Here is a 26,546-nt window from a genome sequence, read left to right on the forward strand (position 1 = left end):
ATTTATTTCAAGTCAAATTTTTGTGAGTATGTATTGACATTGTAGTGTATTGGTTGTAGTTTGTAAGTGAATTTTTTAATTTTGTAAAGTTTCCTAATTTGAGTGATTTGTATAATGTAAATTATGCAAATCTATGATTTTAATTTACTTGTGAGTGATTGTTTTTAATTTTATTTTCAGTATTTTTGTTTTTAAAAGTTCCCTTTCGTTTGTAAATGAATTGGTAATCTATACTATTATCTAAAGCAGAAGACAAAAGCTGACGTGTCAAGCTCACATTAACCGAGCAATTTTAGAGCTCCTCATAATTAAACGCTCAATGAGAGTGTCCACGTGGCAATGCATGTTTTTTTGGCCGAAAAATTAATGAAAAATGCAAAGGAATTTGGAAATTAATTGATTCATTTTTTAAATTAGGCAATTAATATCATGATCTCATAAGAGATTTCCGGAAATCAAGGATATTCCATTCATATATTAATTTGATTGACGTTAATTATGGGTACAATTTCGTAATTCAAAATTCAAATTAATATTGGTGTATATCCGAAATTTTTAATTGCCATATTGGGTTTATACGAATATTTTACTAATCAACTAAATACGGGAAGTAATTTAAATTATCAATCAATCTTAATTATTCCCTCGCTTAATGGTAATTGTCAATCAATCAGTTAATTTAAATTGATACTATCCGAAATTATATTACCAATCAATCAATCAATAGTTATTCTGATTGTCAATCAACGATAATTACCTAGATAACGTAAATTTTTTTTAAAAAAAATGGAAGATTTTTAGTATAAATAGTGTCGTTTTCTCTTCAAACATCCCAACTCAATTTCGGACTTTCAATTTGCATATTGATGTCAACTTCTTCCCCTACTTCTACATCAATATTATGTTCTCCTCCAAACATAATAGAAACCGAAAATCCATCAAAAAAAAATGGCCCGCTAAAGTTGAAACCAGCCTTTCTTATTCTTAATCTTTTTTTTAATTAATTGTTTTTTAGTTCATCCTGTAAATTCCGTTTTTTATTTTGTTATCATTTCTTTATGTATTTTATTGTTTGTTAATTCATCAAATGTAATCCTTATCCCTCTTGAATAATAATAAATTCATTTCTTTTTATTCTTTTGTCATATTTATATTCAAATTCGATTAATGATTTGATACATTTTCGTTGTTCTTTATGCAATTTGAAGGTTATTCTAGACTCAAACAATCATATTACTTCGAATTCTTCACTTTTATTAAGGTTCCAACGCAATTACACATCATACATTGAAGGAAGTCAATTCCGTGAGTGTTGTATTCCATCATCATACAATATATGCAGGATACAAGAATGAGGTTTGACCATGCATTATTTACTATTAGGTAAAATCAAATGTTATAATGTAATATGTTGTTGGATTTGTCTTAATGTATATTTTCAGAAAATCAAAATTTTATACTTTACTCTAATACATAATTAAAGATATTAGTAGTCAAAGTAGTGCATCGAAAAGCATTTTAGTCAAAATGTATCATCTATTTTGAAACGGAGGAAGTAATATATTATGGTCATAGTTTTATTTTTTTGGAAAGATATTATGGTCATAGTTAATTTGTATGAAATACTATAAACATCATATTGGGAAGTTATGGAATTTACAGTTTTTTTATTATTATTACATGCCCATAATTATTATAAAAAAAAGAGGTGATCTCGAATTTTGATTGATTTCTTTCCCAATTTTTTTCTTTACTTTTTAAGTTAATCTAGCAATTAAGCCACAAAATCAATGTGAAAATTAGTTTAGTTTACAAACTAATGTAGAATCAATAATTTCGAGTACTAATTGTGTGTTAAATATTCACTACATACTATTTTTGCACGGGATTGCATTAGGGTTTTTTTGTAACAATGTTTAACATTATTTAATTTGTCAACTAATTGCTATTTGCCGAGATAAATGAAACACTAATTAAAATTAATAAAGAAGACATTTTTTTTTTTTGAGGGGAGGGGAAGAAGACGTATATATAATACAAAATTAACCACACCTTTTTTGCTTTAGAGAGAATTATTTATAATGCACTTTCATATATCTTAATGAAGTAAATCGAAGACAACTCGGGTCCATCTAAATAATAGTTCTTACGTCTTACTGTAATCAAACAAACATACATACTACATACATTTGAATTCAGGAAAGTCGAGCACAACTCAAGAAATTGCAAAGAGGAGTAAAATCAGGAAAAAAAAAATCACCTTTGGAGGTTTTCTCTTCGTTGGTAATATAGAGGAAGTAAGACAAAAGAAAAAACTGGACACAAATATTTAAGCTCAAGAATCATGGAATTACTCTTTGAATAGCTCTAAATAAAAGATTGTAACTTTTCACCAGTAGAAGGAAGGACTGAGAGAAACAAGGAAGGGAGCTGAGAAAAAGGAAAAAAAAAGGGGGGAATCATAGATTGCATGCTAATAAAAACATCAACTTCGTTTGTACAAAATCTATGATATAACAAAATGTTACATTTGATTCTGTTAAAAAGGTGATAGCTAAATTAACAAAAGTTAGTACTGGAATTCCAGTTGGTAATGATTGTGTAATTTCTACTTGATATTTACTTATCTTTCATAATTATCAAATACTCTCTCCTTTTTTATTGTTACTATAACACCTTGATAATTTTCTATTTTTCAAAATACTTTTTAAATACAAAACGTAGAGAATTATCAAAGTATTATAAATTTTAAAGCGAAAAATATAGTCATGCACGAGTTCATGCTCCTAAAACACAAATATAACATTTCTTATAATTCAATTCTTAAATACTTATATATACTCATATATTTAGTAGATTTAATTATATAGGTGTAATTTACATTATTTAGTTATGAATCGCTATATAACATTTCGAAGATTTGAATACATTACAATGTGCATAAATAGATAAGAGTTCGAAAAAAATGACAAAAAAATTGAACTTTAATGTTATAGACTTTAAAGTGCACACCAAATTAACACGTAAAACCCAAAGGTGAATGGAAGTTTGATCATTGATGCACAAAATAGTTAAAACACTTGGCATTTATAATATAATAGCTTCAAGTGCACTTATAAATCTTAGCTAATCAAATATTATAGAACTACTTTCCCAACTTTATTGGATATCTATCTATATGTAAAACTAATTTTATATGATATAGGATCTCCCAATTATCATACCTCAATATAAAACTAATTTTATATAAAATCTATAAGTGTTAGTTCAACAACAATTAATCGTCATGGATAATTTTTTACTTTAGATAACATGCGTGATGTTCACATAAATTCGGGTAAGTTTAAAAAAAGTCAGTTCAACAAAAATAAGAAGAAAAAAAAGCTCAATGTACTCATAAAATAAGTATAATGAATTCGAATAATTTTGTTCACATAAATTCGGTTAAGGTCTAATAATGACTAATAAGTTCAAAAGGGTAGGATTATTTCGAAATATAGAAAAATTATTTGATTATATTATTGAGACATTTAAGCAATCCTATTAATCATATATATAAGTTAAAATATCATATGAGATTTCCAAAAATCAAGCATATCCCATTTATATATTAATGTGATTGAAGTTAATTATGGTTACAATTACGTAATTAAAATCTCAAATTGATATACTTTTGGCCGAAATTTATAATTCTCATATTGGTTACGTTTCGAAATTTTAAATTCTCCAAAAAAATGGCAATGAATTTAAATTATCATTCAATCTTAATTATTGCCAATGTTAATGATATTTTCCAATCAATCACTTAATTTAAATTGATAGTATCCGAAATTTTTAATATTTACCTAAATCATGTGCAAGTTGATCGCCTAAATCATTCTTATTTTTATTAGTTTATATGGCATATTGTTATTAAAGATTAACCATTAATTTATTCCTTAGATGACTACACATCAACATTTATATTCCTCCCTATATATATATATATACATCACATTTCTAAGTATTAGTTGAAGAACTATGATCATTTTAATATTCATCAAAAAGCATACGATTCTGAAATTCATAAACCAAACTAATATATTTAGAATCAAGGTTTTATCAATTCAGACAATTTTTTTCAAATAAATTCGATTAAGGTCTAATAATGATTAATAAGTTAAAAAAGGTAGGTTTATTTCAAATGTAATAAAATTGATGATTGTATTTGAGACATTTAAGTAATCCTATTAATCATACTATATAAGTTAAAACATTCTAAATCCAAACTTGATTTGTAGAATTTTCTTAGATATAATATTTAGATTTACAAAGTTATAATACAACAAGGATTGCAAAAGCTATAAGTGTTAGTTCAACAACAATTAATCGTCACGAAGATTTTTTATTTTAGATAACATGCGCGATGTTCGGTCAATGAAGTGTACATGGACATCACGGGTTGAATGATATACTATATCACACAAGATAGGGTTGAGAAAGACTACGAAATTCGGGAGCGGTGATGGTTACATTAACGAGTGCAAGTAATAGTGCAAGTTATCATTTTATCTGAACCTCAACTCTTAGTGAAGTAATGGTTCGACATATTTACCATAAACTTTTCATTAGATAGGTTTGACTATATGTTAGAGTATCTAATAAATGGTTCGACACATTAACCATAAACTTCTCACTTCTTGCAACATTATGTGGAATACTAAATGAGCTATTGTTAAAATAAATATCTTAACGTCATACTAGGAAAAAAAGAAGCTTATATTGACAAAATAACGTGAAAGGTTTTCAAATTACTTTGATAGCTAGCAAGGAAGGAACAATTTACCACATATATGTCAGTTTTCCTACATATATTCTATATGTTTCGTATAATTATAGAGATTGGCAGAAACTGTAGATAAAGTAGGAGAGACAGAAGGAGATCATTTGGGTAAATTTTTTGTATTACATATGAACTCAAAATAATTATTTTGAAGTCATGGTAGAATAATGGCAAAACAATCGAGTATAATTTTAATCGGTACATTCTATACGGTATTATATGATATTTATTATTTTTTCATAAATAAAGTATAATATATTTTATAATTAGGAGCAAAATTGATAATAAATGTAGTCTCTGAATGAAGAAATGGGTTAAGCGAATATTTTTTCATTAGATAGATTGAACTATAATGTTAGAGAATCTAATAAATGGTTCTACGAATTTAAATAAAAGAACAACTAAACAAAGTGATATACTATACAATATAGTACATTCTGTTTACTATTCTATTCCTTATTAAAAACAAAAAAAAAAGTTCAATAAATTCAGTCAAATTCATATAAGCTCACATAATATAATAAAAAATCAATAAGCTCGGGTAAGTTTAGAAAAAGTCAGTGCAACAAAAATAAGAAGAAAAAAAGTTCGACATACTCATAAAATAAGGTATAATGAATTTGGATAATTTTGTTCACATAAATTCAATTAAGGTCTAATAATGACTAATAAGTTCAAAAGGGTAGGATTATTTCAAATATAGGAAAATTGTTTGATCATATTATTGAGACATTTAAGCAATCATATTAATCATATTATATAAGTTAAAATATTCATAAATTCAATCTTGACGTGTTGAATTTCCTTAGATACAATATTTAGATTTACAAAATTATAATACAAAAAAGATTGCAAAAATTATAAGTGTTAACAACGGTTAATTGTCAAGAATATCTTTTACTTTAGATAACACGCGTAGTGTTAAGTAAATGAAGTGTACACCAATATCAGATGGATTATTTGATACTATATACAAAAATAGAGGGATTGAGCGAGACTACGGAATTCGAAAGTGGTTATAATTGCATGAAGGAGTGCCTGTAATAGTACAAATTGTCATTTTATCTGAATCTTTGAATGAAGAAATGGGCTAAGTGAATACTTTTTCATTAGATAGTTGAACTATAATGTTATAGAGTCTAATAAATGGTTCTACAAATTTAGATAAAAGAAAAATCAAAGTTGTATACTTTACGATCGACACGGTACCATTCCGTTTCTTTTTTATTCTTTATTGAAAGCAAAAAACAAGTTAAAAAAATTCAGTAAAATTCATATAAGTTCACATAAAATCTAATAAAAATTAATAAGCCCGGGTAAGTCTATACAAAGTTAGTTCAGCAAAGAGAAGAAGAAGAAGTTCGATGTACTCATAAAATAAGGTATAATAAATTCAGATTTGTTCAAATAAATTGATTAAGGTCTAATAATAACTAATAAATTAAAAAAGTTATGTTTATTTCCAAATTTAAGAAAATCGATTGATTATGTTATTGAGACATTTATGCAATATTATGATTCATATTATATAAGTTTAAACAGTCAAAAATCCAAACTAGATGTGTTGAATTTCCTTAAATATAATATATAGATTTACAAAGTTATATACAACAAGGATTGCAAAAAGTAAAAGGGTTAGTTCAACAACAATTAACTGTCACGCATATCTTTATTCGTCAATGAAGTGTACACCAACATCAGATAGGTTAATTGATACTATATCACAAAAGAGAAGGGTTGAGCGAGCCTATGGAATTCGGGAGCGAAAATGGTTACATGAAGGAGTGCCAGTATTAGGATAAATTGTCATTTTATCTGACCTTTGAATGAAGAATGACTAAGCGAATACGTTTTAATTAGATATATAGGTTGAACTATAGTGTTAGAGAATCGAATAAATGTTTCTACAAACTTAAGTAAAATAACAACCAAAGTGATACACTATACTATACAATACTAATTTGTTTATTTTGTTTAGTCCTTATTAAAAACAAAAAAAGTTCAATAAATTAGTCAAATTCATATAAGTTCACATAAAATCTAATAAAAATTAATATGCTTGGGTAAGTACAGATATAGTTAGTTCAACAAAAATAAGAAGAAAATAAAGTTTGATTTACTCATAAAATAAGGTCTAACAAATTTAGATTTATTCAAATACATTAGGTTAAGGTCTAATAATGATTAATAAGTCAAAAAGGTAGGTCTATTTCCAAATGTAAAAAAAAACGATTGATTATATTATTTAGACATTCACGCAATCCTATTAATCATACTATATAAGTTAAACAATCATAAATCCAAACTTGATGTGTTGAATTTCCTTAAATATAATATTTAGATTATAATACCAATAGTTTTAATACTCCTTTACTTTTTTTTTATTCTACACACTTTACTTTTTGATATCTTTCTTTTTAATATAACATTTTTGCATTTTTAATTCTTTATAACATGTTGCATCAAACTTTCTCCTCTTTTGGGAGTTATAGGTAAGAAGATATATGAAAAAAAGGTATTATTGGTAATTTTTGGTGGGTCATGATTACTTTAATAAAGAAATGTATCAAGTAAAAAGAGACTAACATTATTGAAATTTGTAACAAATAAATGTCTCAAGGAATCCAAAAGCTATAAGTGCGTGTTAGTTCAACAACAATTAATTATCACAAATATCTTTTATTTTGGATAACATGCGCGATGTTCAGTCAATGATGTGTACACCAACTTCAAATGGATTAAGGCAATACTATATCGCAAAAGAGAGGGGTTAAGCACGACTAGGAAAAAACGGGAGCGGTAATGGTTGCATCAACGAGTGACAGTAATAGTGCAAATTGTCATGTTATCTGAATTCTTAATGAAGTAATGGGTTAAGCGAATATTTTTTCATTAGATAGGTTGAACTAGAGTGTTAGAGAATCTAATAAATGGACCCGTGCAAAAATATGGGTTGATTGATACTATATCACAAAAGAAAGGGTTGAGAAAGAGTACGAAATCTGGGAGCATAATGGTTGCATTAACGAGTGCAAGTAATAGTGCAAGTTGTCATTCACCGATCTGAACCTCAACTCTTAATGAAGCAATGAGTTAAGCCAATATTTTTTCATTAGATAGGTTGAACTATAGTGTTAGAGAATCTAATAAATGGTTGGACATATTAACCATAAACTTTTCTCTTCTTGCAGCATTATTATTTGGAATACTAAATGAGCTATATATTGTCAAAATAAATATTTTAACGTCATACTAGGAATAAAGGAAGCTTATATTGACAAAATTACGTGAAAGGTTTTCAGATTCCTTTGATAGCTAGCAAGGAAGGAACAATTTAAAACATATATGTCAGTTTTCCTACATATATTCTATATTTTTCAAGAACAAGAACTACATTTTATCCTGTTACATAAGTTGTATTACTTGATGTCTGATTTTTAGCAGATAATGTTAGTCAAGAACAAGAACTACATTTTCATTCTCAAAGAAGTCACATAAGTTGTATTACTCAAAGAACTCCTTTATGCGACATATCTAATGGTATTTCTATTGCATAATATTCCCATTATAATGTTAAAATAGTTAAAAGCTCATGAATGTTGTTATTTTTTTTATACTACTCTATTTGTAATTATAGATGACATACAATATGTTATAGTAATAATAGATGTCATATTTGTTTTTGTTTTATTTATCGTTAGTTTGAAAACTAATCGAAACAACATTTTTATCAATTTACTGTAAAAAAAAAAAATTAATTTTGCTTCATATATTCGTTTAGTCGTATGGAATAAAATTTTAATACTCCCTCCATTTCCTAAAGATCTTCCCACTTACTGTTCCTACAGATACCAAGGAAAATCAAGTTGTGTGGGGTATGGTGTGAGTAAAGTAGGAGAGAGAAAGGGGTTAAGATAAATAAACAAATAAAAAGGGGTTAAACTAGGAGAGAGAAAGGGAGTAAAATTGAATTAATAATGTAATGGTGGACCATATGATAGTGACATGAGAGGGTAAATAGAAAAATTTGTTTTGCCAAATAAGGAATAAAGCAAAAGAGGGAAGATCTTTTGGAAACACCCTTAAACGGAAAAGAGGGAAGATCTTTAGGAAACGGAGGGAGTACATATCCTTAACAATTGATTCACATAAGTTAAGGTTGTATTTGAAAATTAAAGTTAATCTAATTACAAAGCACATACAGAAATTTGATTAACAAAAATCTAGATTTTATTTGTATTGCACTAATATTTGTTTCTTCAAATTAAAATATGTTTATGTTAGATTATATTGTGCATATTTAAGTTTTTCCAATTTTAATTTAATCAAGAAACTATACATATTGTGCATAAAAATACAAAAATAAAGAAATTAATGCCTTACAATGTATTTTCTTGAAGCTTATTAAATCTCCTTTGCAACATACTGACATGCAACCCAGTTTTTAATTTTAACTACATAATTCAAAATTCTTTTAAATAAATATTATAATCAACCTTGGTTAAATATATATTTATGTACAGAAATAAAAAATATTAAATATAAAATTTTACCTGAAATTCAATTCAGTTGAACCGAGTATAAAATATACCAACTTATTGTTGATATTCCACCAACATCTATAATTTTAAAACCAATATGAATAATTATCGGAAGAAAAAAAATTATAAACGAAATATTTTTGTTACTTCCTATTAAACTTATTTAGCTTAAATTCACCCATTATTCATCATAATTTTTACATGCAAATCAAATTTCGAATATTCATTATTGTATTTATTCATATTTTTATAAGCAAAAGAAAAAAAAATATAAAACTACATATCCATATAACAGATACTATATAAACAAAAACGAAAAAAAAAAGAATGTTGAAACTTACCAAAAATCTTTAATTTCCATCTTGAATATGTTGAGATGATGACATGCAACTACATTTTGCAAGTAATTCATCCATAACTAATCAACATTTGAGAAATTCCCGAATTAAAACTTCGTAAAAGTAGAAATATGTAGCATTTCCATATTATTTTCTACCGGAGATATTTCGAACCAAATAAATCTGATTTTTTTTTGTGTTCTCATGTTTGATGGTGAATTTGTGTATTTGATTTTGAAAATAAAAATTTTGTAGGACAAAATCGTGAGAAATGAAGAATATTTCGAAATTTTTGGAGGAGTAGATGAAGATATATTTGAAGAATCATAGAGAGAAGTTAGAGAGATAGAGACTAAAAGAAGTTGTTGCATGAGTTTGAGAAATGAAATGAAGTAAATGAGGAATGCATGTGAATCATCACAAATATAATAACAAAGGTTGCTTATAAATTTTGTTTTGACCGAAATATAATCACTACATGTTGGCTTATAATTTGATATTTTGTACATAGTCAAATGGTATGTTACTAATGTTATTCTATGTTTTTAAAAGAAAACAAATAATATATAGGTTAATTTCATGAAAGCAGTCTATTTTAATGTCAAAAAAAATGAATTTTAAGAAGACTTTATATGTAAACATATTATCTTTAACCCTCTCAATATTAATTTATTTGTGATACTATGAGTACTTAAGATGTAGTCATAATAAAATATTATTATTCTAAATTTAATTAATTAGTATAATGACAAATTATCGTTTGTTTGGTTTTCATTTGGCAATTATATTATCGTTATATAACTTCACTTTTTGTATTGTATTGTTTTTTCTTTTTTTGCAGTATCCTCAAGATCTCTAAATCAAGTTATATCAAAATAAATTGAACAACGATGTGCAAGGCAAAAAAGAAAACTAATATTATTACAAAGACGTGAAAAAGTTTCGGCCAATTTACGGACGCAGCAATCCGTATTTAATTCCAATGTTTTTTGTCGTTCATTGAACGGTATAGATGTGTACTATAGAGACTATTATTATACGAAATATTATCTACGTTAAATATAAACTTATTTTATCTTTTCGTATTATATTTAGATGGATCCGTTGTTAATTCACCGTCAATAAGCACAATATTTAATGATTCAAGTATTATTTGTACTACTCCATTGGGGCGTATAGCTAAATACATGATAAATTCCCTTTATATGGTAATTAAATTTTAATGTTGATATTAAGAAAATTAATATACAAATTTTTATTTTTCTAGATTTGCAATCATCATCTTCTAAGTCGTCTTTTGAGGCACCGCTAAACACAGTTATTGCTAACAATAATCCTACCAGCATTGTCATTAACGGTATACGCTTTACATACATTCCGATATTTAATTATTATTATTTATATTAAACGATTAAATAAAATTAATATGCAAAATCTCATGATTTATTTGACATTTACTTTAGCCACACAATCTCCTTCTGATATTGCCAGAAGTAACAAAAAGCTGATTATGTTAGAAAAAAGAGCTCGAGGTATGCATTCTCTACTTTTCAATGAAGTGATTGTATTCGATAATTACATCGATTTATTTATTTATATTAACTAAAACGCAATAATTAATAGGCATCTCTATGGTTTCTGGAGACATGTTGGAATTGGCACAATCTCAAGTAATATTAGATCTAAGAGACATGTGGTTCGAAGTTCAAATATCCTTAAATCAGTTACACGGAGAATTATAAATGGTATTAATTTATTATTTACTTATTTAATATAAGTATGTAATATTTGAAGCACTTTTCACATCATATCTAAAATATTTGTTCAAATATATGAACAAGGGATATGATAGGGTTACAGCTGCGGCTTATCAAGATAAACAGAAAGAAGGTGAAGCTAAAGAAATAGATGAGATAAAGATGTACTATGATTGCGGATATATTTCGGCGTGTGAAGCAATTTGGAGGATTTTTGGATTCAGCATACATTATTGAACCCCTGCTGTTGAAAGATTAAGTTTTCATCTACCAGGAGAACAAACCGTTTTGTTTAATGACCATGCTGATGTGGAATCTGTACTAGACAGACCTCATATTGACAATACGATATTCCTATCTTGGATGCAATGTAACCAAAATATGAAGAAGCTAGGGAGCTTACTTATGTGGAGTTTCCTACAAAATTTGTTTGGAAATAGGCACAGAGAGAGTGGACATCAAGAGCTAAAGGTTTCACAATAGGACGAATCTACCACGTCTCACCAGGATCTGGGGCGAAGTTCTATCTTAGAACGTTATTGAATTTTGTAAAAGGCGCGACATGCTACGAAGAAATTAGAAGGGTAGATGGTTTAGTGTATCCTACATTCAAGGAAGCTTGCTACGCAAGGGGGTTACTTGATGATGACAAGGAATATGTTGATGCAATAACGGAAGCAAGTTTTAGAGAATCAGGGTATTATCTAAGACATTTGTTCTCTATGCTACTATTATCTGGTAGCATGTCGAAGCCGAAGGAAGTTTGACAGAAGATATGGCAGTTATTATCTGATGACATACTTTACAAGCAGCGTTGTCTTCAAAAAAAAATAAAGGTAAATAACTACGAAAAGATTTTTGAGTCAAAAACGATACTTTTTAGCAATTTGCATTGTTACTATAGGTTATTGTTTTTTTATATGTTTCACAGACCTCCATTTAACTGACGATCAAATCGAAGCTTTTCCATTGGCTGAGATTGAAACCATGCTCCAAAGTAGTGGTAGTAGCTTGCGTAGATTTAGTGAAATGCCTTTTCCAGATGAACTAATCATGTTTGAAGGACAAAACAAGCTTATAGCAGATGAGCTTTCATATGACATTGAGGAAATGACCTTGCAACACGACAAATTGTATAAAGATTTAACTGATGAGCAGTCGATGATTTATCGAGAAGTATTGGATGCCGTGTCGAGTGAAGAAGGAGGTGTATTTTTCGTTTACGGCTATGGAGGGACGGGTAAAACATATGTGTGGAAAACATTATGTGCTGCAATAAGAAAGAAGGGCGAAATTGTATTGCCAGTAGCTTCGAGCGGAATCGCTTCTCTCCTCCTTCCACGCGGAAGAACAGCTCATTCTAGATTTGGTATCCCTCTGAATGTAAATGAGAATTCTACTTGCGCCGGGATTCGCCCTGGGTCGGAATTAGCTGCTCTTCTCATTAAGACAAAACTAATCATTTGGGATGAAGCTCCAATGATGCATAAGTATTGTTTTGAAGCACTTGATAGAAGTTTGAGGGACATAATGAGGTCTATTGATAGGGATATCTTGCATCGACCATTTGGAGGTAAAGTGATAGTATTTGGTGGTGATCTCAGGCAGATATTACCAGTTGTACCAAAGGGAACTAGGCAGGATATCGTGTTCGCCACTGTTAGTTCGTCTTACTTATGGGATTCGTGTAAGGTCCTAAGACTTACTCGCAATATGAGATTACAATCAGGTTCCTCGAAATCTTCTCTTGATGAATTGCGAGAATTCTCAGAGTGGATACTAAGCGTAGGAGATGGAAATGCTGGCGGTCCTTATGATGGTGAAGCCGTCATCGAGATTGCAAAAGATATCCTTATAGATCCCGGGGCCGATCCGATTTCAGCAATTGTTGAAAGCACGTATCCAGACCTGCGGGAGCATATTTGGGAAGCTAAATATTTCCAAGAAAGAGCTATTTTGGCCCCAACAAATGAGATAGTGGAGATAGTAAATGATAATGTTCTATCTACTATTCCAGGAGAAGATGGCGTCTATTTGAGTCCGGATGCTATAAGCAAAGAGGAAGGAAACTTTGGAGTCCACTAAATATACTCCACTGAATTCCTCAATACAATAAAATGCTCTGGTCTCCCAAATCATAGCATACGATTAAAGGTTGGTGCGCCCGTTATGCTTTTACGTAATATTCATCTAACATCTGGATTATGTAATGGCACGAGGTTAGTTGTCAATCATTTAGGTAATCGTGTTATTGAAGCTATTGTTATTTCCGGAAGTAATGTGGGTGCAAAAGTTTTTATCCCAAGAATGACATTGACGCCGTCAGACTCCACCAAGTTTCCTATCAGATTTCAGAGACGTCAATTTCCTTTAATGGTTTGTTTTGCTATGACTATAAATAAAAGTCAAGAACAATCTTTGTCTCATGTAGGCCTGTATCTCCCGAGACCTGTTTTTAGCCACGACCAATTTTAATGTTGCTGTATCCAGAGTTACGAGCAAAAAAGGTCTGAAGATACTTCCTTTTGACAAAGAACACGGAGTGCGTACAAGTACAACAAATGTAGTTTACAAGGAAGTGTTTTGAAACATATAGATTGCGTTGAAAAATCATTTGTGTAAATAACGATTTGATGCCTTCATATATGATTATTTAAAAATGTTTCGTTATTTTGATTCTTTTTATTGCTCATTAGTTATGCTATCAAGCAATTAATACTCCCGTGCATCATGCACGGGTCCTAAAACTAGTTTAGATAGGGAAGGGGAGTAAATTAGTCTCTTCATTCGGGAACACCATAGCTCCCTTCTTCCCTTATACTACCTCTGTTTTTATTTAGTTGCAACAATTTCTACTTTTAGGTGTTTTTTATTAGTTGCAATATTTTCCTTTTTAGGAAAGCTTTTGGGATAATTTGACTATATTACCCTTAGTTCACCTACTCTCCCCATTTAATTACAGTACTAGTAGTAGGGGCAAGTGGGTCAATTATACTCTCTTTTCTCATTTCTTAAAGTTTGTGCAAAAAGGTAAATGTTGCAACTAAATAAAAACAGAGGTAGTATAATAGAGATAGATGATCTTGATGTTAAAGCTTTTGTAAATTTTCCACGATTGAAAGCTCAACGAAGATGGGTACAATAATCACAAATAATCATATCAAAATTGATGTGAAAAAACTGAACTTATGTAAAAGTTGAATATTACAATTTCGTCCACTACACGAGATACATAAATTCATTAATCCATCTGTTGACTTCTAAGGGAACACTATAAGGGGGGGGGTGAATTATAGTGTGACTAATATACGTTATTTTTGCGGAATTATAAAACAACGAAAGGAACAAGAGAAATACACAAGAGATTTTAGCGAGGAAAAATTCCTAGGCCCAATAGGAAGAAACAACCTCGACCACAAGGGATTTTGACTCAATACTTTCCACTATAATAGGCAAAACAACTCTGTTTACAATCCTATTACTTTTCTCTTGAGCCACAACTTAAGTTACTAAACTCAAGTTCCCAACGACAGTTCCCACAACTGACGTTCCTCTCAAACTTCACTCGAAGTTCCTTTCTCTTGCTTCACTCAAAGCTTCTCACACTTACAATGAAACTCACTCAAGTTTCTTCCCTTTCTCTTGCTTTACTCAAAGCTTTTCTCAATACAGGATTTCACTCAAAATCCCCTTACCCCAAAAACCAAGATTACAAACGATAAAAACAATAAGGAATAAGTAGGAAATACGTAAGGAACACAAGAGTATATTGAAGGAATGACGGTACTGACTTTATCTTAGTTAAACCCAATTAAAACCGAAGTCAGACACACTATGGAAGGACTACTAAAGTTTGACACTTTATGTAAGAATAACTTAAAGTCCGACACATTAAACTTTAGATTAAGCGCCTATTTATAACATAAGTAGTCATGAAATAACTTACCACTAATTAATCCACTAACCCATGATTTCCATGACTTTAATTAATTTATTAGTTTTTATTTAACTTTACTTGAGAATTAAATAACCACTAACCCACTACTTAACTTAATAGGAGAAGCAGTAAAGTATAACGTGGTTTATAAAACTTGAAGCCTAATTAAACTAATTAAAATAAATTAAGGCTTTAATAAAATAATATAGCCCATTACTCCACAAACAGTAAACGTGTAGCAGTAGCTTAAACGTGATATTAGTTTGCTTGGGGAGTAATTAAACCATATAAATTAATTAATACTTGGGAAATAATAACAAGCCCACTAAACCCACTAAAACAAATAATAAAACGTTTAACAGTAAACATTACGTGGTTTTAAATACTTGGGGAATAATTAAACTATTTAAAAATAAATGATTTAAGAAAAAAATATCTTTTTAAAATATTTAAATAAAACTGAAAATCAGATTTTATTTAAAAAGAAAATCTTTTCAAAAGATAAGATTTTACTTAGAATAAAAAGATAAGATTTTAAAATAAGATATTATTCTTTTCAAAACTGAAAATCATTTTAAAATCTTTTCCTAACAAACTCCTAACTAATCCCTAAACTAGTGGATCTAGTCAAACTAAGCTAGGACTCCTAATAAATCAGTTAAGCGCTTCATATATGTTAGGCGCACAACATAGGACGCTTTTAGGTCTGTTCCCAACCTGTGTTCCCAAACTGTACCAACGTCTGTTCCCAACATAGGAACAGAAACTGATACAACCTTTTTACCATTTAGACTCATTACACCTAGGAACTTAACTAGAGACTCTAAACCTTCATTCCAACTTTATAACTCAAGTTTCCTTACCTTTCCGGATCTTGTTCCCTTTTTACATTTAGAAACTTAAATACAAACTCATGCATTCTAAGCTTCCTTCATGTTAGGATAGTTGTTCCTTTGAATATCTTCACTTCAATCTTCAAGTCAAGCCTCTTCACTTCAACCTTGATTGTAGTATTCTCTTTATCCATAGGAACAATGCACCTCGACACATCTTTCATAATAAGCATTCTCAATGCTATAGGCACAACCTTTTACAATGATTCTTGCACACATAAAACTCATAAACTTTGTTAGTTAAATTACTTTAGTTTGTCATCATCAAAAACATATTGGGTCAACATCATCTAACAAAAATAAATAATGTATTTGAAATAATCATTATCAACAAATCAAAAATCTAGATTTAATAAAAAAAAGTTTATAAGAAATTACAAGCAAATGATTTTAATTACAAACAAAATTGAATCAAAGAACTTCTTGGAAATGGAGAACATTAAATAAAATTACAACCTAAAAATTAAAATGGAAACTTTATTTTAGAGTGAGAAAAAAAACTTGAACATAGAGGAAAGAAAGAAAAAACCAGTATAAGAATGAAGATTTATTTTTCCTCTTAGTATTTCTTTTAGCTCTTTCTTATTGTGGGATGGTGATTTGTCTTTTTTCTCTCTCTTGCTTTCTGCTTCACTCTCTTGTTTTTTGAGGGAAAAATCCACGCGCTAGATTTATCTTCTTTCCCCAGCTTTTTTATTATGGGTCCCACTTAATTTTAGTTTTTTTTTTATGGAGTGTTGGAATCTTTGTGGGACTCAAACAGTTGGTTACTACTCATTCCATCCCATTTTATAGTTCTCGTATTTCATTTTGGGTGTCCCAAAATATTATTTTCATTTATCTTATTTTCATTTTTGAACCTTACTTTTTACTCTCTTTACACTTTTTCACATGAGTTTTTGACACCCTCATTTAATGTTCCTTAACTCTCATTGATTGCGTATAACAAAAATCATTGTCATCCATTTAATGTTCTCATTATTTTTCCTTTTTAATGACAATAATTCCAAAAAGAACAACAATTCCCCATTGCAATACAATTTTTTTGTTTGAGGGGCCCATGCAATACATAATAATCTTTATTTCTTTACTTTCTGTGCTCAAAATAAAAGGGGAACTATAAAATGGGACGGAGGAAGTAGGAGTTTCTCCTACAAGTCGTGGCTACTCCCCGTTCCGTCGTTCACTAGTACAAAATACAGACTCGAACCAAGAATGTCTTGGCCTAGTAGTTAAGATTGAAGTGCTGTGAACTATGTGTCACAAGTTCGAATCCCTTATCTCTTTCTTTGTACTTTATACTGCCTTCGTAGCTCATATAGATAAAAAAAACAAAGTACATACCTGAGACCACAGTGAGGACGAGAGACATCAGCAGTACACAGTTGACACTTGACTAAAACATTGACACAGAACTCAAGGAAACTCTCCTCACTTCATCAGATCCAACCACACTCTGAATTCAGTGATTCACTATTCATTGCTCCGCGCAAAAATGCCGCGAAGTTCTCCACTACTACCATCCTCCGACAACCACCCTTACTCAAAATCCGAAAAGACCAAAAAACCCTTCCTCTCATCCCCTCACACTTCCCGTACTCCCTTACCCTTAATCGTCTTTTCCACATTCTGCCTCCTCATCGGAATCTCCGGCACTATTTTCTCTCTCCTCTCTCTCTCCCGCAACCAATCTACTCCCGTCTTCCGCTGCGGCCGCGTACACGACACTTTCCGTGGACACTATTTATCAACGTCTCACAATCAACGATCTTCAAATATCAATGGTGTTGCTGGAAATTCTCTTGATCGCCCCAAATTTCTAGGGTTTGTTGGTATTTTGACTGAGATTGACTCCGTTGACCGACGTAATGCGTTGAGGAGTACTTGGTTTCCTTCTGATCCTCAAGGTCTTTTAAGGTAATCATTCATCACAATTCCGTCATTTCAGATCTTAGGACTGTGTATTGTCACATAATTTCTGCGTCATTTTTGTTGCAACACCTATATTGTGTGACATTTTGTGTGATGTAGTAGTAACATTGATTGTACATTGTTTTTTTTTTGGGTGTAAATGACTGATTAAGCGCACTGATGTAGACGGGATGACTTAATGAGAATTGCGTCATTTAAAATCTTAGGAGTGTAACATTGTTGTACATTGTGATATTGAATCTAATTTATGATATGTGGGTTATAATATATGAAGATATATTTTAAATGTGGAATCTTTTGGGTTTGTTTAGCTTCTAATTCGTCGTGATTTGAAAGGTACCAAGTATGAGATTGTCTTGTTTGAATTATGAGGGGTGTAAATATGATATCTTATGAAATCGATTGTTGTTTTTGAATCTTATATGTACAGATCAGGGATCTAATGACATTGCAATTGGTAGAATTAAGCTCGAATTCATCTCAATTCTCTTTTAGGGGGTACTCTGGTAGTTATTTAGTGACTTGCAACAAGATTAATTTGTTTGCAATTCTTTTGGCTTGGACTACCCGTTTGGTAGTCGTTAATAAATTGCGGGAATGGTAATGAACTTTAAGTGTAATTTATTAGGAAATTATCCTTAAAATCTCCATGGGGAGAGGCATTTTTTTCTCCATGGGCAAGCAATCTCACCCCTAAACTTGTGTTTTTGTCTCCAAGGAGAAGCAATTTTCATTACCACTCATTACCACCTACAAGATGGTATTGGATGAGAATGATAATTCAAAAAGAAAAGTGGACACTTTAGGATAAATTAACATTACTATGGGAATGGACAATGATAATCTTCACAAATTTACACACAAATTCATTTCCATTACCACCATTTATAACCAACTACCAAACGAGCCGGGAGAGTATCATGATTTCCGCACTTGGTACATCTGCTAGTCATTTCTTTTGTTAAATCTTTAACTTTTTGGCTGAGCGGAAAACGGGCAGAAATTTTGGACATTATTATGCGAGGACTATGGAAAAGTAATATGTTTGTTATATGATCATGCTTGGTAAGTTAGGAAAACGAGGGAAGAGAACATATGATATGACCAGCTTGGGAGCGTGAACTGTAGAAAAAATCAGGAGGAGAAATGCAGAAAGTGTTATTTTGATTGTGAAAGTTTTTGTCCCTTTTCCCCTCAACTTTCTCATTGACTGATACTATAAAGAAAGTTAATTTCCTTGTTCAAAATCGCTGTTGTATATTCATAATGATGTATTATTCTCACTGTTATATTATGCTTTCTGTAGGTTGGAACATGCTACTGGTTTAGCCTTTAGATTTGTGATTGGCCGGTCAAAAGATGCTAAAAAGATGGCTCACCTGAACGAAGAGGTGGAGAAATATAAAGATTTTATGCGTATAGACGTTGACGAAGAATATGCTAGTCCTCCATACAAAACGTAAAAGTTGTACGATTTGTAATTTGACAATATCTTCAATTCAAGCGTCACCTACTTTATCATGTTCTTCTCTTTCCTTTGCAGCCTGGCTTTTTTTATAGCTGCATTTGACCTTTTTGAAGCAGATTACTATGTTAAAGTCAGTGATGACATATATTTACGTCCAGGTATGTGATTTTTATATCACAATTTACATATAGGGGTAGAAATTGACTAATAAAATATTGTGAATGCAACTGTCTGGGTCCAGTTCATGTCCAACTTCAAGTCCGACTTTGGAGTCTAGTTTAGTCTGGCTTTTGTGGACTGGAAATTTGACTTTATCTAGAGAACTTACACCCCTATATACAGATTTTAGTTCCCCACACAATTTGACACTCTATCTTGACTCTGTCAGACAGATTGGCCACACTTCTAGCTAAAGAGCGAACTGAGTCTAGGACTTATATAGGCTGCATGAAGAAAGGACCTGTCATCACCGATCCTAAAATGAAATGGTAAGTGACAATTAAGCTCGCTCTATTATGTCAGTGTACATTGAGATCAGAATTGAGAACCTTAAACTGCTTCTCTGGTCTGTCCTGTGTTTGTTTTTCAGGTATGAAAGTCAAGGACACCTTATTGGAAATGAATACTTTTTGCATGCTTATGCTCCCTTATATGTTCTCTCCGCTGAGGTGGTTGCCTCATTGGCTACTTCCAGGAATAACAGGTTCGCTCCTTCTCTCCTTTTCAGTTCAGCTTCCTTTCAAATCTTATGCATTATTCACTGTTTGATCTTTCCCTTACTAAATTGTTATTCATGAAGCTTAGCATATTTTTTTGGCATATAAATATGGTTTTTCTAGTAGACTGTAGACATGGAACATTTCTTAAATTGTGCTATGCATGGCTATATAGTAACTGGCGAACAAAAAAAAGTTGTTATTAAATGTTAAGCGTATGGTAGGATTGAGTGGTAAAACATTAGTTAAATGGTTATAATACCATACAGGATTTTGAGATTTAGCTTGTAATTCTGATGGTGAAAGTTGATTTAAATGTAAGAGGTTCTAGGCAGATCAGGATTTATAAATTTTATGGTAGGGAATATAATTTGAGTGATGTGAAATTCTAAGTTGCTAAATATTTGATATATATGTGAGAGTTTGACAATTAACAAAAGCATGCAAACCAAATTTGATAGATGAGAAGGCAGATGTATGAGGGTCATATTTTTGAAAAGTGAAAAGTAGCTTATGAACTCGTCGATAGCAAATTGTAAATATGTGATCACAATTGGTGTCTCATTGGGGCTGGACATGCTACTCCACGGAGTGGACATTGAAGAAAAAGCTGAAGTACATGATAGCCCGTTAGAGATGCTTCCTTGGATCAACTAGTGATAGTGAATCCATGTTGGTGAGCCTGGATTGATGCGACTTGAAGCCTTATCCGCCTTTTATTATCCCATGTCATTCCTATGAAGCTGTATACTTGGATTGTCTTTATATTGAGGCACATTGGACAATACAACTCTTTAGGACTTGGGATATTATGGTTGAGCAAGATTAAAATCTGATGTCTTTATTCGATAAGTGTATCGTCGGTTACTCAAATCCATCGGCAACAACTTCTCGTGGGTGGTTTTTGGCATCAAAAGGTGTCACGTCTTTTGTTGGAGTTTGGGTTTGAGGATTAAATAAGCCCTTAGTTAGCATGGTAATTAGAGTTTTGGAGTTGAAATAAGTTTTGGGAGGTTACTGAGTTTACAGCCAGTGTGTTACATAAGGTGGCTATGTCATTCTTGCGAAACTAGGCGTGCTGTATTTAGCTTCCAGAGTGTGTTCGAGAATTCAAGTGTGTACTCAATACTCATGATCCTCAACTACGCTGCTAGGTCAGTGAAAGCTCACCCGGTCTACCATGCAAGTCAGTTGACTTTGAGTAGACCAGACCAACCCAGCGAGGACGTGCCTATGAGGGTTGTAGTACATGGTCATCCACATGCTCTAGTGGTGCATGGTATTTTTACATAATTCAAGAAAACTATTAGCTGTATAGGAAGTCTGCTTTATGTAAAATTCTAGGTGAATAGTTAGAGCAGTCTGAACTGTTCTTTTCATTTTTAGGGCCTAGATTTGGTTTGTTTAGATTCTATAGTTACTAACCTCTTAGGGCATACTTAAACAAGAGAGTAAGTGTACTAGCTTTTGATAAATGATACTCTCTCCATTCTAAGGTTATTTTTCCTACTTCTCACAACTTAAGCAGTACAATGAGTGGGAATGAACTCATTACTCAATACTCAATAGTAGGAAGTAGGAACAGAGAGTTTATTGGGTAATTATGCATTTGTTCATCAAAGAGGACTATGAATTGGGTGAATCAAGATAAAATAGCGAAGAATAGGAATAGAGGGAGACTTATAAATTATAATTAAGGTAAGTAGGACAATTTGTTAAAAATTTGCGATGATAGTGCAGATGACTTGTTTGGTTATTTTGATCACCTTAAAATTTCCGAAGGTGTGATTACTCATGGAGTGGTTATGAAAATCTATTACCCAACTGTAGTTTGGATCAGGCATAATATCAAGAGATTTAAAAGACAGATGATTAATTCTTGATATATTAACTATCCTATGTTGCTTCCATGAGTTGCGTGGCCCCTCTAAGAAACAATTCTGAGTGGAGCATGCTGTTACTTACTTGGCATTACTAAGAATAAACCTTCAACCTTACTTATGCTCAATGTGTACCTACTTTTTTCCTCCTTTTGTATAATTAATGATAGAATCAAAGTTCTTTTTATGCAGTTTGAGAATATTTAGCAATGAGGACGTAACCATTGGCTCATGGATGCTTGCTATGAATGTTCATCATGAAGATAATCGAGCTATATGTGATTCTCGTTGCACACCAACATCGATCGGGGTGTGGGATATTCCAAAATGTTCTGGTGGGGATCCTCTTCTTTTCTTCTCTCTGTCTCTAATGGTTAGGTCAAATTATCATTGATATATTCGTTAAACTATATTTAATTGATTGATTAGCTCTTTGTTATCATCCATTACTCCCTGCTGTTTGGCCGTGAGGCAGTATAGCTGCTTCCAGATTTGCAAGTTGTTGTAATTGTGTAGGTTATACGCGTTTTATGTGATGTCTTGATAATATTTAAAATTACTCAGGAATATATATTTTGAAGCAATTATAGAAATTTGATTTGAAGAAGTTTATAGACTAGGTTGGCGCCATGAACTTTTGGTCAGTGCATAAGAGATAGACTTACAGCATCATACAGACTAGCATGCCTCCCACCAGTGACCAAAAGCTTCTTTAAGGCTACCAGCCTTTATATCAAAAAGTGACTGTGTCTGACCAAATGCGATTGCTTAGTTTTAGAAAGAGCACCACAGGTGAGGGGTGAATAGAGGCGTCGACCAAATCGAATACAGAAACCTGAGTGCAGCAATGTGCGGCAGGAGCGGTGATGCGCTCCCCTTCGGCATGGTGCAAGGTACAGCAGTTTGTAAGCTTCAAAGGAAGAGTTGCAGAAACTATCAAGGAGGAGAAGATCTGATTTAACCAAATAGTGACCAACATTTCCAAATTAAATCTTACCAGGTTTTAAGACGTTAATTGGACTCAATTGTGTTGCATATTGTTGTTCGGCTAAGAAGATGTCCTATGGTTTGGTACATTTTTCTGGTTTAAAGCATTAGTTATAGCCAGATTTTAGCTCCACTGGTTAAAGCTTCACCTGCTAGCTTTTAGGAATAACTGAAATTGGGGCCTTTTGTGCTAATCTTTCATGTTGCTTTGAGCAAATCTGTTTTTGTGTTTTAGCTCCCTTAATGAAGTCACAGTGTCTTAATTTAGACCTTTTTGCACAATTGCACATTGTTGTTCCGCGAAGGATGTCCAATGGGAGGGATGCTGTTTGCATTTTTAAAGTATTAATGATGGCAAACGAATTATGTTGAATCTTCATTAATTCATAGGTCAAAACCTCCAATTATCTTTGCTGGCAAGAAATAGTTCCATTAATTCTGTGCTCGGTAATGATGCTGCTCTATGTTTGAATAGCCTTTTTACTTTATGCACTATTTGATGCTAATGACAGAAGTTGTGTAATTTGCCAAGCAGGTCTATGCAATCCAGCTGCAAGGCTAAAGGAACTTCATGAGAGTAGTATGTGCTCTAAAAGTCCAACGCTTCCACCGGATGAGGATGATGATAGATAAGTCTCTCTGAGCATCACTTGTGTTCAATTAACTTTTACAGTTCAATTGCGTCTTTGTTACTGTTACTTGAAATGCAATTGGACTGGATAATTGTGTGAAGGACGTGTAAAATTTCATAATGTACACTAGGCATTCTTTTCACAGGTGATCCATGTATCTAGGTTATAGTCAATATCACAAAGATGTAGAATTACTGTCAGTTATTAGGAGAAATATTCTTCTGTTGTATCATTATTCGATTATAACGCCTGCTCTTTTTGTTCATTCAGAGCAAAACTTCTGGTTTACTGTAATTAAATTAAACTTCCAAGTTTCACTATCATCATTGCTGGTCATTCCGGATTTCAGTTCTTGGGCATAACCCTTTCTTATATGCAGAATCTTGATATTGCTCATTCATGCAATTACGAGACCATGACCTGCAATGTTGAGCCAGGGAATATTTTGCGAGTACATAGATTGATAAATATGCACATAAAATTAAAAAAACACATGCACTTTCTCTTTTTATTGTTTTATCTGGTTCCTATACCTCGTTCATCTTTAATGATGATAAGAATTGGAGAAGGGGCATGATTACTCATCCGGCTAATTACTGATGGTTGCCAAATCTTCAAGCTCATGGCATGTAGGACGTCATATTCATTTATTATTTACTTACAGTTTTGTGTTTTATATGCAAAAGGAGTGGTTAAAGTTTAAGTTTTTAATCTCTCTTGGTTAAGTGTAAATTTTGAACAGCTAAGTATCTAAGCCATGGCATGTCAAACTAGCTGCTTAGAAACAATTCAATTTTGGCTTGTGATACGATGATATATGTAATGGAGCTCTTCGGCTTTAACAATGCTCCATGCCCAAAAGCGGCAGTGGCAAGTTGTGGTATATGGCTATAGCCTATATGCAGACATTAGGGCACTGTTTGCATCCTTGTGTGAAGTTAACAATTTACCTACTTCTTCCGTTTTTTGTTAGATGTTACACTTTCCTTAAATTGCATGTTTTAAAATAGATGTTACATTTTTTTTATTTCCTAAATTGGAAAGTTTTTATGCTGCAAAATTACTCACTTACCCTTACTTATAACAATTAACCAAAAGTAAACCAACTTAATTTAAACTTATTATATACTAATCTAAATTAATTAAACCTCCTCCCTCTCTTCCACCACCCCTCCCCCACCACCTCAGCTGCCCAATGACCCAATCCCTTCCCCCACCTCGAAGCCCCCTTCCCCACCACCATAGCAGTCCCACCCATGCAAAACCTCCCCCACCACCCCCACCCACGAAAACCTTCCCCACCACCCTCACCCATCGAAAATCATGCCATCTTCTTCGCGCAAAATCACATGTCCTCCATTTTCGGCGGTAGAGGTGGGGTTTTCGAGGTTGAGGTGGAGTTTTCAGCGGTAGAGGTGGGGTTTTGCGAGGCTGGGGTGGGGTTTTCGGCGCATGGTTGGGGTTTTCGGGTGGGTGGGGATTTCGGCGGTGGGGTCGGGTGGGGTTTTCGAGTGGGTGGGTAGGGATTTCAGTGGGTGGGGTGGGCTTTTCGGTGGCTGGGTGGGTATTTCGGCGGGTAGGGTGGGGTTTTGGGTGGCTGGGTGGGATTTTCGGGTGGCTGGGTGGGGATTTCGGGTGTTGGTGGGAGTTCGCTGGGCTGCTGGGGTGGTGGTGGGGAACCAAGTTGGGGTCCTCTTTTCTCTTTCCTCCCTTCCCTTAAACCCCATGTGCAATGGTCCCCAACTCCCCATATGCTTAATCCCCTACCCTTATTCTCTCCTAATCACTCCTTCAATTTTTGTCTAGGAAACCCAATTTTTCAAAAGTGTAACATCTAATAAAAAACGGAGGAAGTATATTATTTTAAAATGTTTGAAAAAAGTTGTCACTTTATGAAAATTCAAAATATTAAAAATGATCTTCCTACAATTAAATTATGTCCTTAATATTAGAGAGTTGGATCAATGTGACATATAAATTCTGGAGGTGGGGCCTACAATACTGTTGGAAAATTGAGTCCTACATTAAATTTTTTTTTTTTTACTGAAAGCTTTAGAATCCTTCCATCAAGGTAAATTTTGTATAAAAATATATTTTAATAATTAGTTACTTGTCCATTTTGAATTAAATGCATTAAAGGCATTTTGTATTCACATTTTTCACCTTGATTAAGATTTTTTATTTATATATAATGAAAACATAGTTAAGTGAGATATTGTTAGATTCGTCTTGTACTTTTATAAAATGACATTTTTATATTTTTGCTCATATGTAATTATAAATGTTTGTGATCAAAATAATGTATTGGGGATGTGTAAAAGTGCATTGGTTGTATTTAATTTGAAACGGAGGAACATACATTAGATTTATGCTCGTTAACACGCAATTTTGACTATTAATATATTTTATCATCTATCAATGAAGTTGAGATACATTCAACATCTTACATAATTTACTTTTGTTTCATATATTTGTCCAAAAGTTATGCTCAAGATTTGTATAAATAGTGTTGAAATTAAGACATTGCAACTCATTAAATAATAATAGTACTCATTGAGATTAGGATAGGAAGTGACTTTGAACTCTTTTAAAGGTTAACTTTTGATGAGATATATACTTTCACAATTTCACCGTTGGTTTGAA

At 31.9% G+C, this 26,546-nt stretch overlaps 2 protein-coding genes across 3 annotated transcripts; both read left to right on the forward strand.

The window, feature by feature from the left end:
- Positions 1–12,568: 12,568 nt before the first annotated feature.
- Positions 12,569–13,557, forward strand: LOC130590523 (uncharacterized). The gene is made up of 2 exons (XM_057393000.1): positions 12,569–13,356; positions 13,476–13,557. Exons 1-2 carry the CDS (start codon positions 12,569–12,571, stop codon positions 13,555–13,557), a joined length of 870 nt encoding a protein of 289 aa, XP_057248983.1.
- A 4,106-nt stretch (positions 13,558–17,663) lies between these two features.
- Positions 17,664–24,226, forward strand: LOC104884320 (probable beta-1,3-galactosyltransferase 12). Of its 2 annotated transcripts, XM_010668957.3 has the most exons (7): positions 17,667–18,205; positions 19,527–19,679; positions 19,764–19,846; positions 20,077–20,176; positions 20,278–20,391; positions 22,477–22,619; positions 23,807–24,226. In XM_010668957.3, the coding sequence occupies exons 1-7, from the start codon at positions 17,784–17,786 to the stop codon at positions 23,902–23,904; spliced, it is 1,113 nt and encodes a 370-aa protein (XP_010667259.1). In that variant the 5' UTR covers positions 17,667–17,783; the 3' UTR covers positions 23,905–24,226. The 2 variants fall into 2 exon arrangements, with proteins under 2 accessions (XP_057248643.1, XP_010667259.1); XM_057392660.1 differs by lacking the exon at positions 23,807–24,226 and having other exon boundaries at positions 17,664–18,205; positions 22,463–22,601.
- The last annotated feature ends 2,320 nt before the right edge of the window (positions 24,227–26,546 follow it).

This window comes from Beta vulgaris, chromosome 2, assembly GCF_026745355.1.
Source record: "Beta vulgaris subsp. vulgaris cultivar EL10 chromosome 2, EL10.2, whole genome shotgun sequence".
Lineage (NCBI taxonomy): Eukaryota > Viridiplantae > Streptophyta > Magnoliopsida > Caryophyllales > Amaranthaceae > Beta > Beta vulgaris.

Bases quoted from the DNA above. Each gene is read 5' to 3' on its own strand.
- LOC104884320 (XM_010668957.3), top strand. From the start codon at position 17,784: ATGCCGCGAAGTTCTCCACTACTACCATCCTCCGACAACCACCCTTAC. The intron at 19,847-20,076 runs GTATGTGATTTT...TGACTCTGTCAG, and splicing joins TGACATATATTTACGTCCAG to ACAGATTGGCCACACTTCTA. The intron at 20,392-22,476 runs GTTCGCTCCTTC...CTTTTTATGCAG, and splicing joins GCTACTTCCAGGAATAACAG to TTTGAGAATATTTAGCAATG.
- LOC130590523 (XM_057393000.1), top strand. From the start codon at position 12,569: ATGACCTTGCAACACGACAAATTGTATAAAGATTTAACTGATGAGCAG. The intron at 13,357-13,475 runs GTATCCAGACCT...CTACTATTCCAG, and splicing joins TCAGCAATTGTTGAAAGCAC to GAGAAGATGGCGTCTATTTG.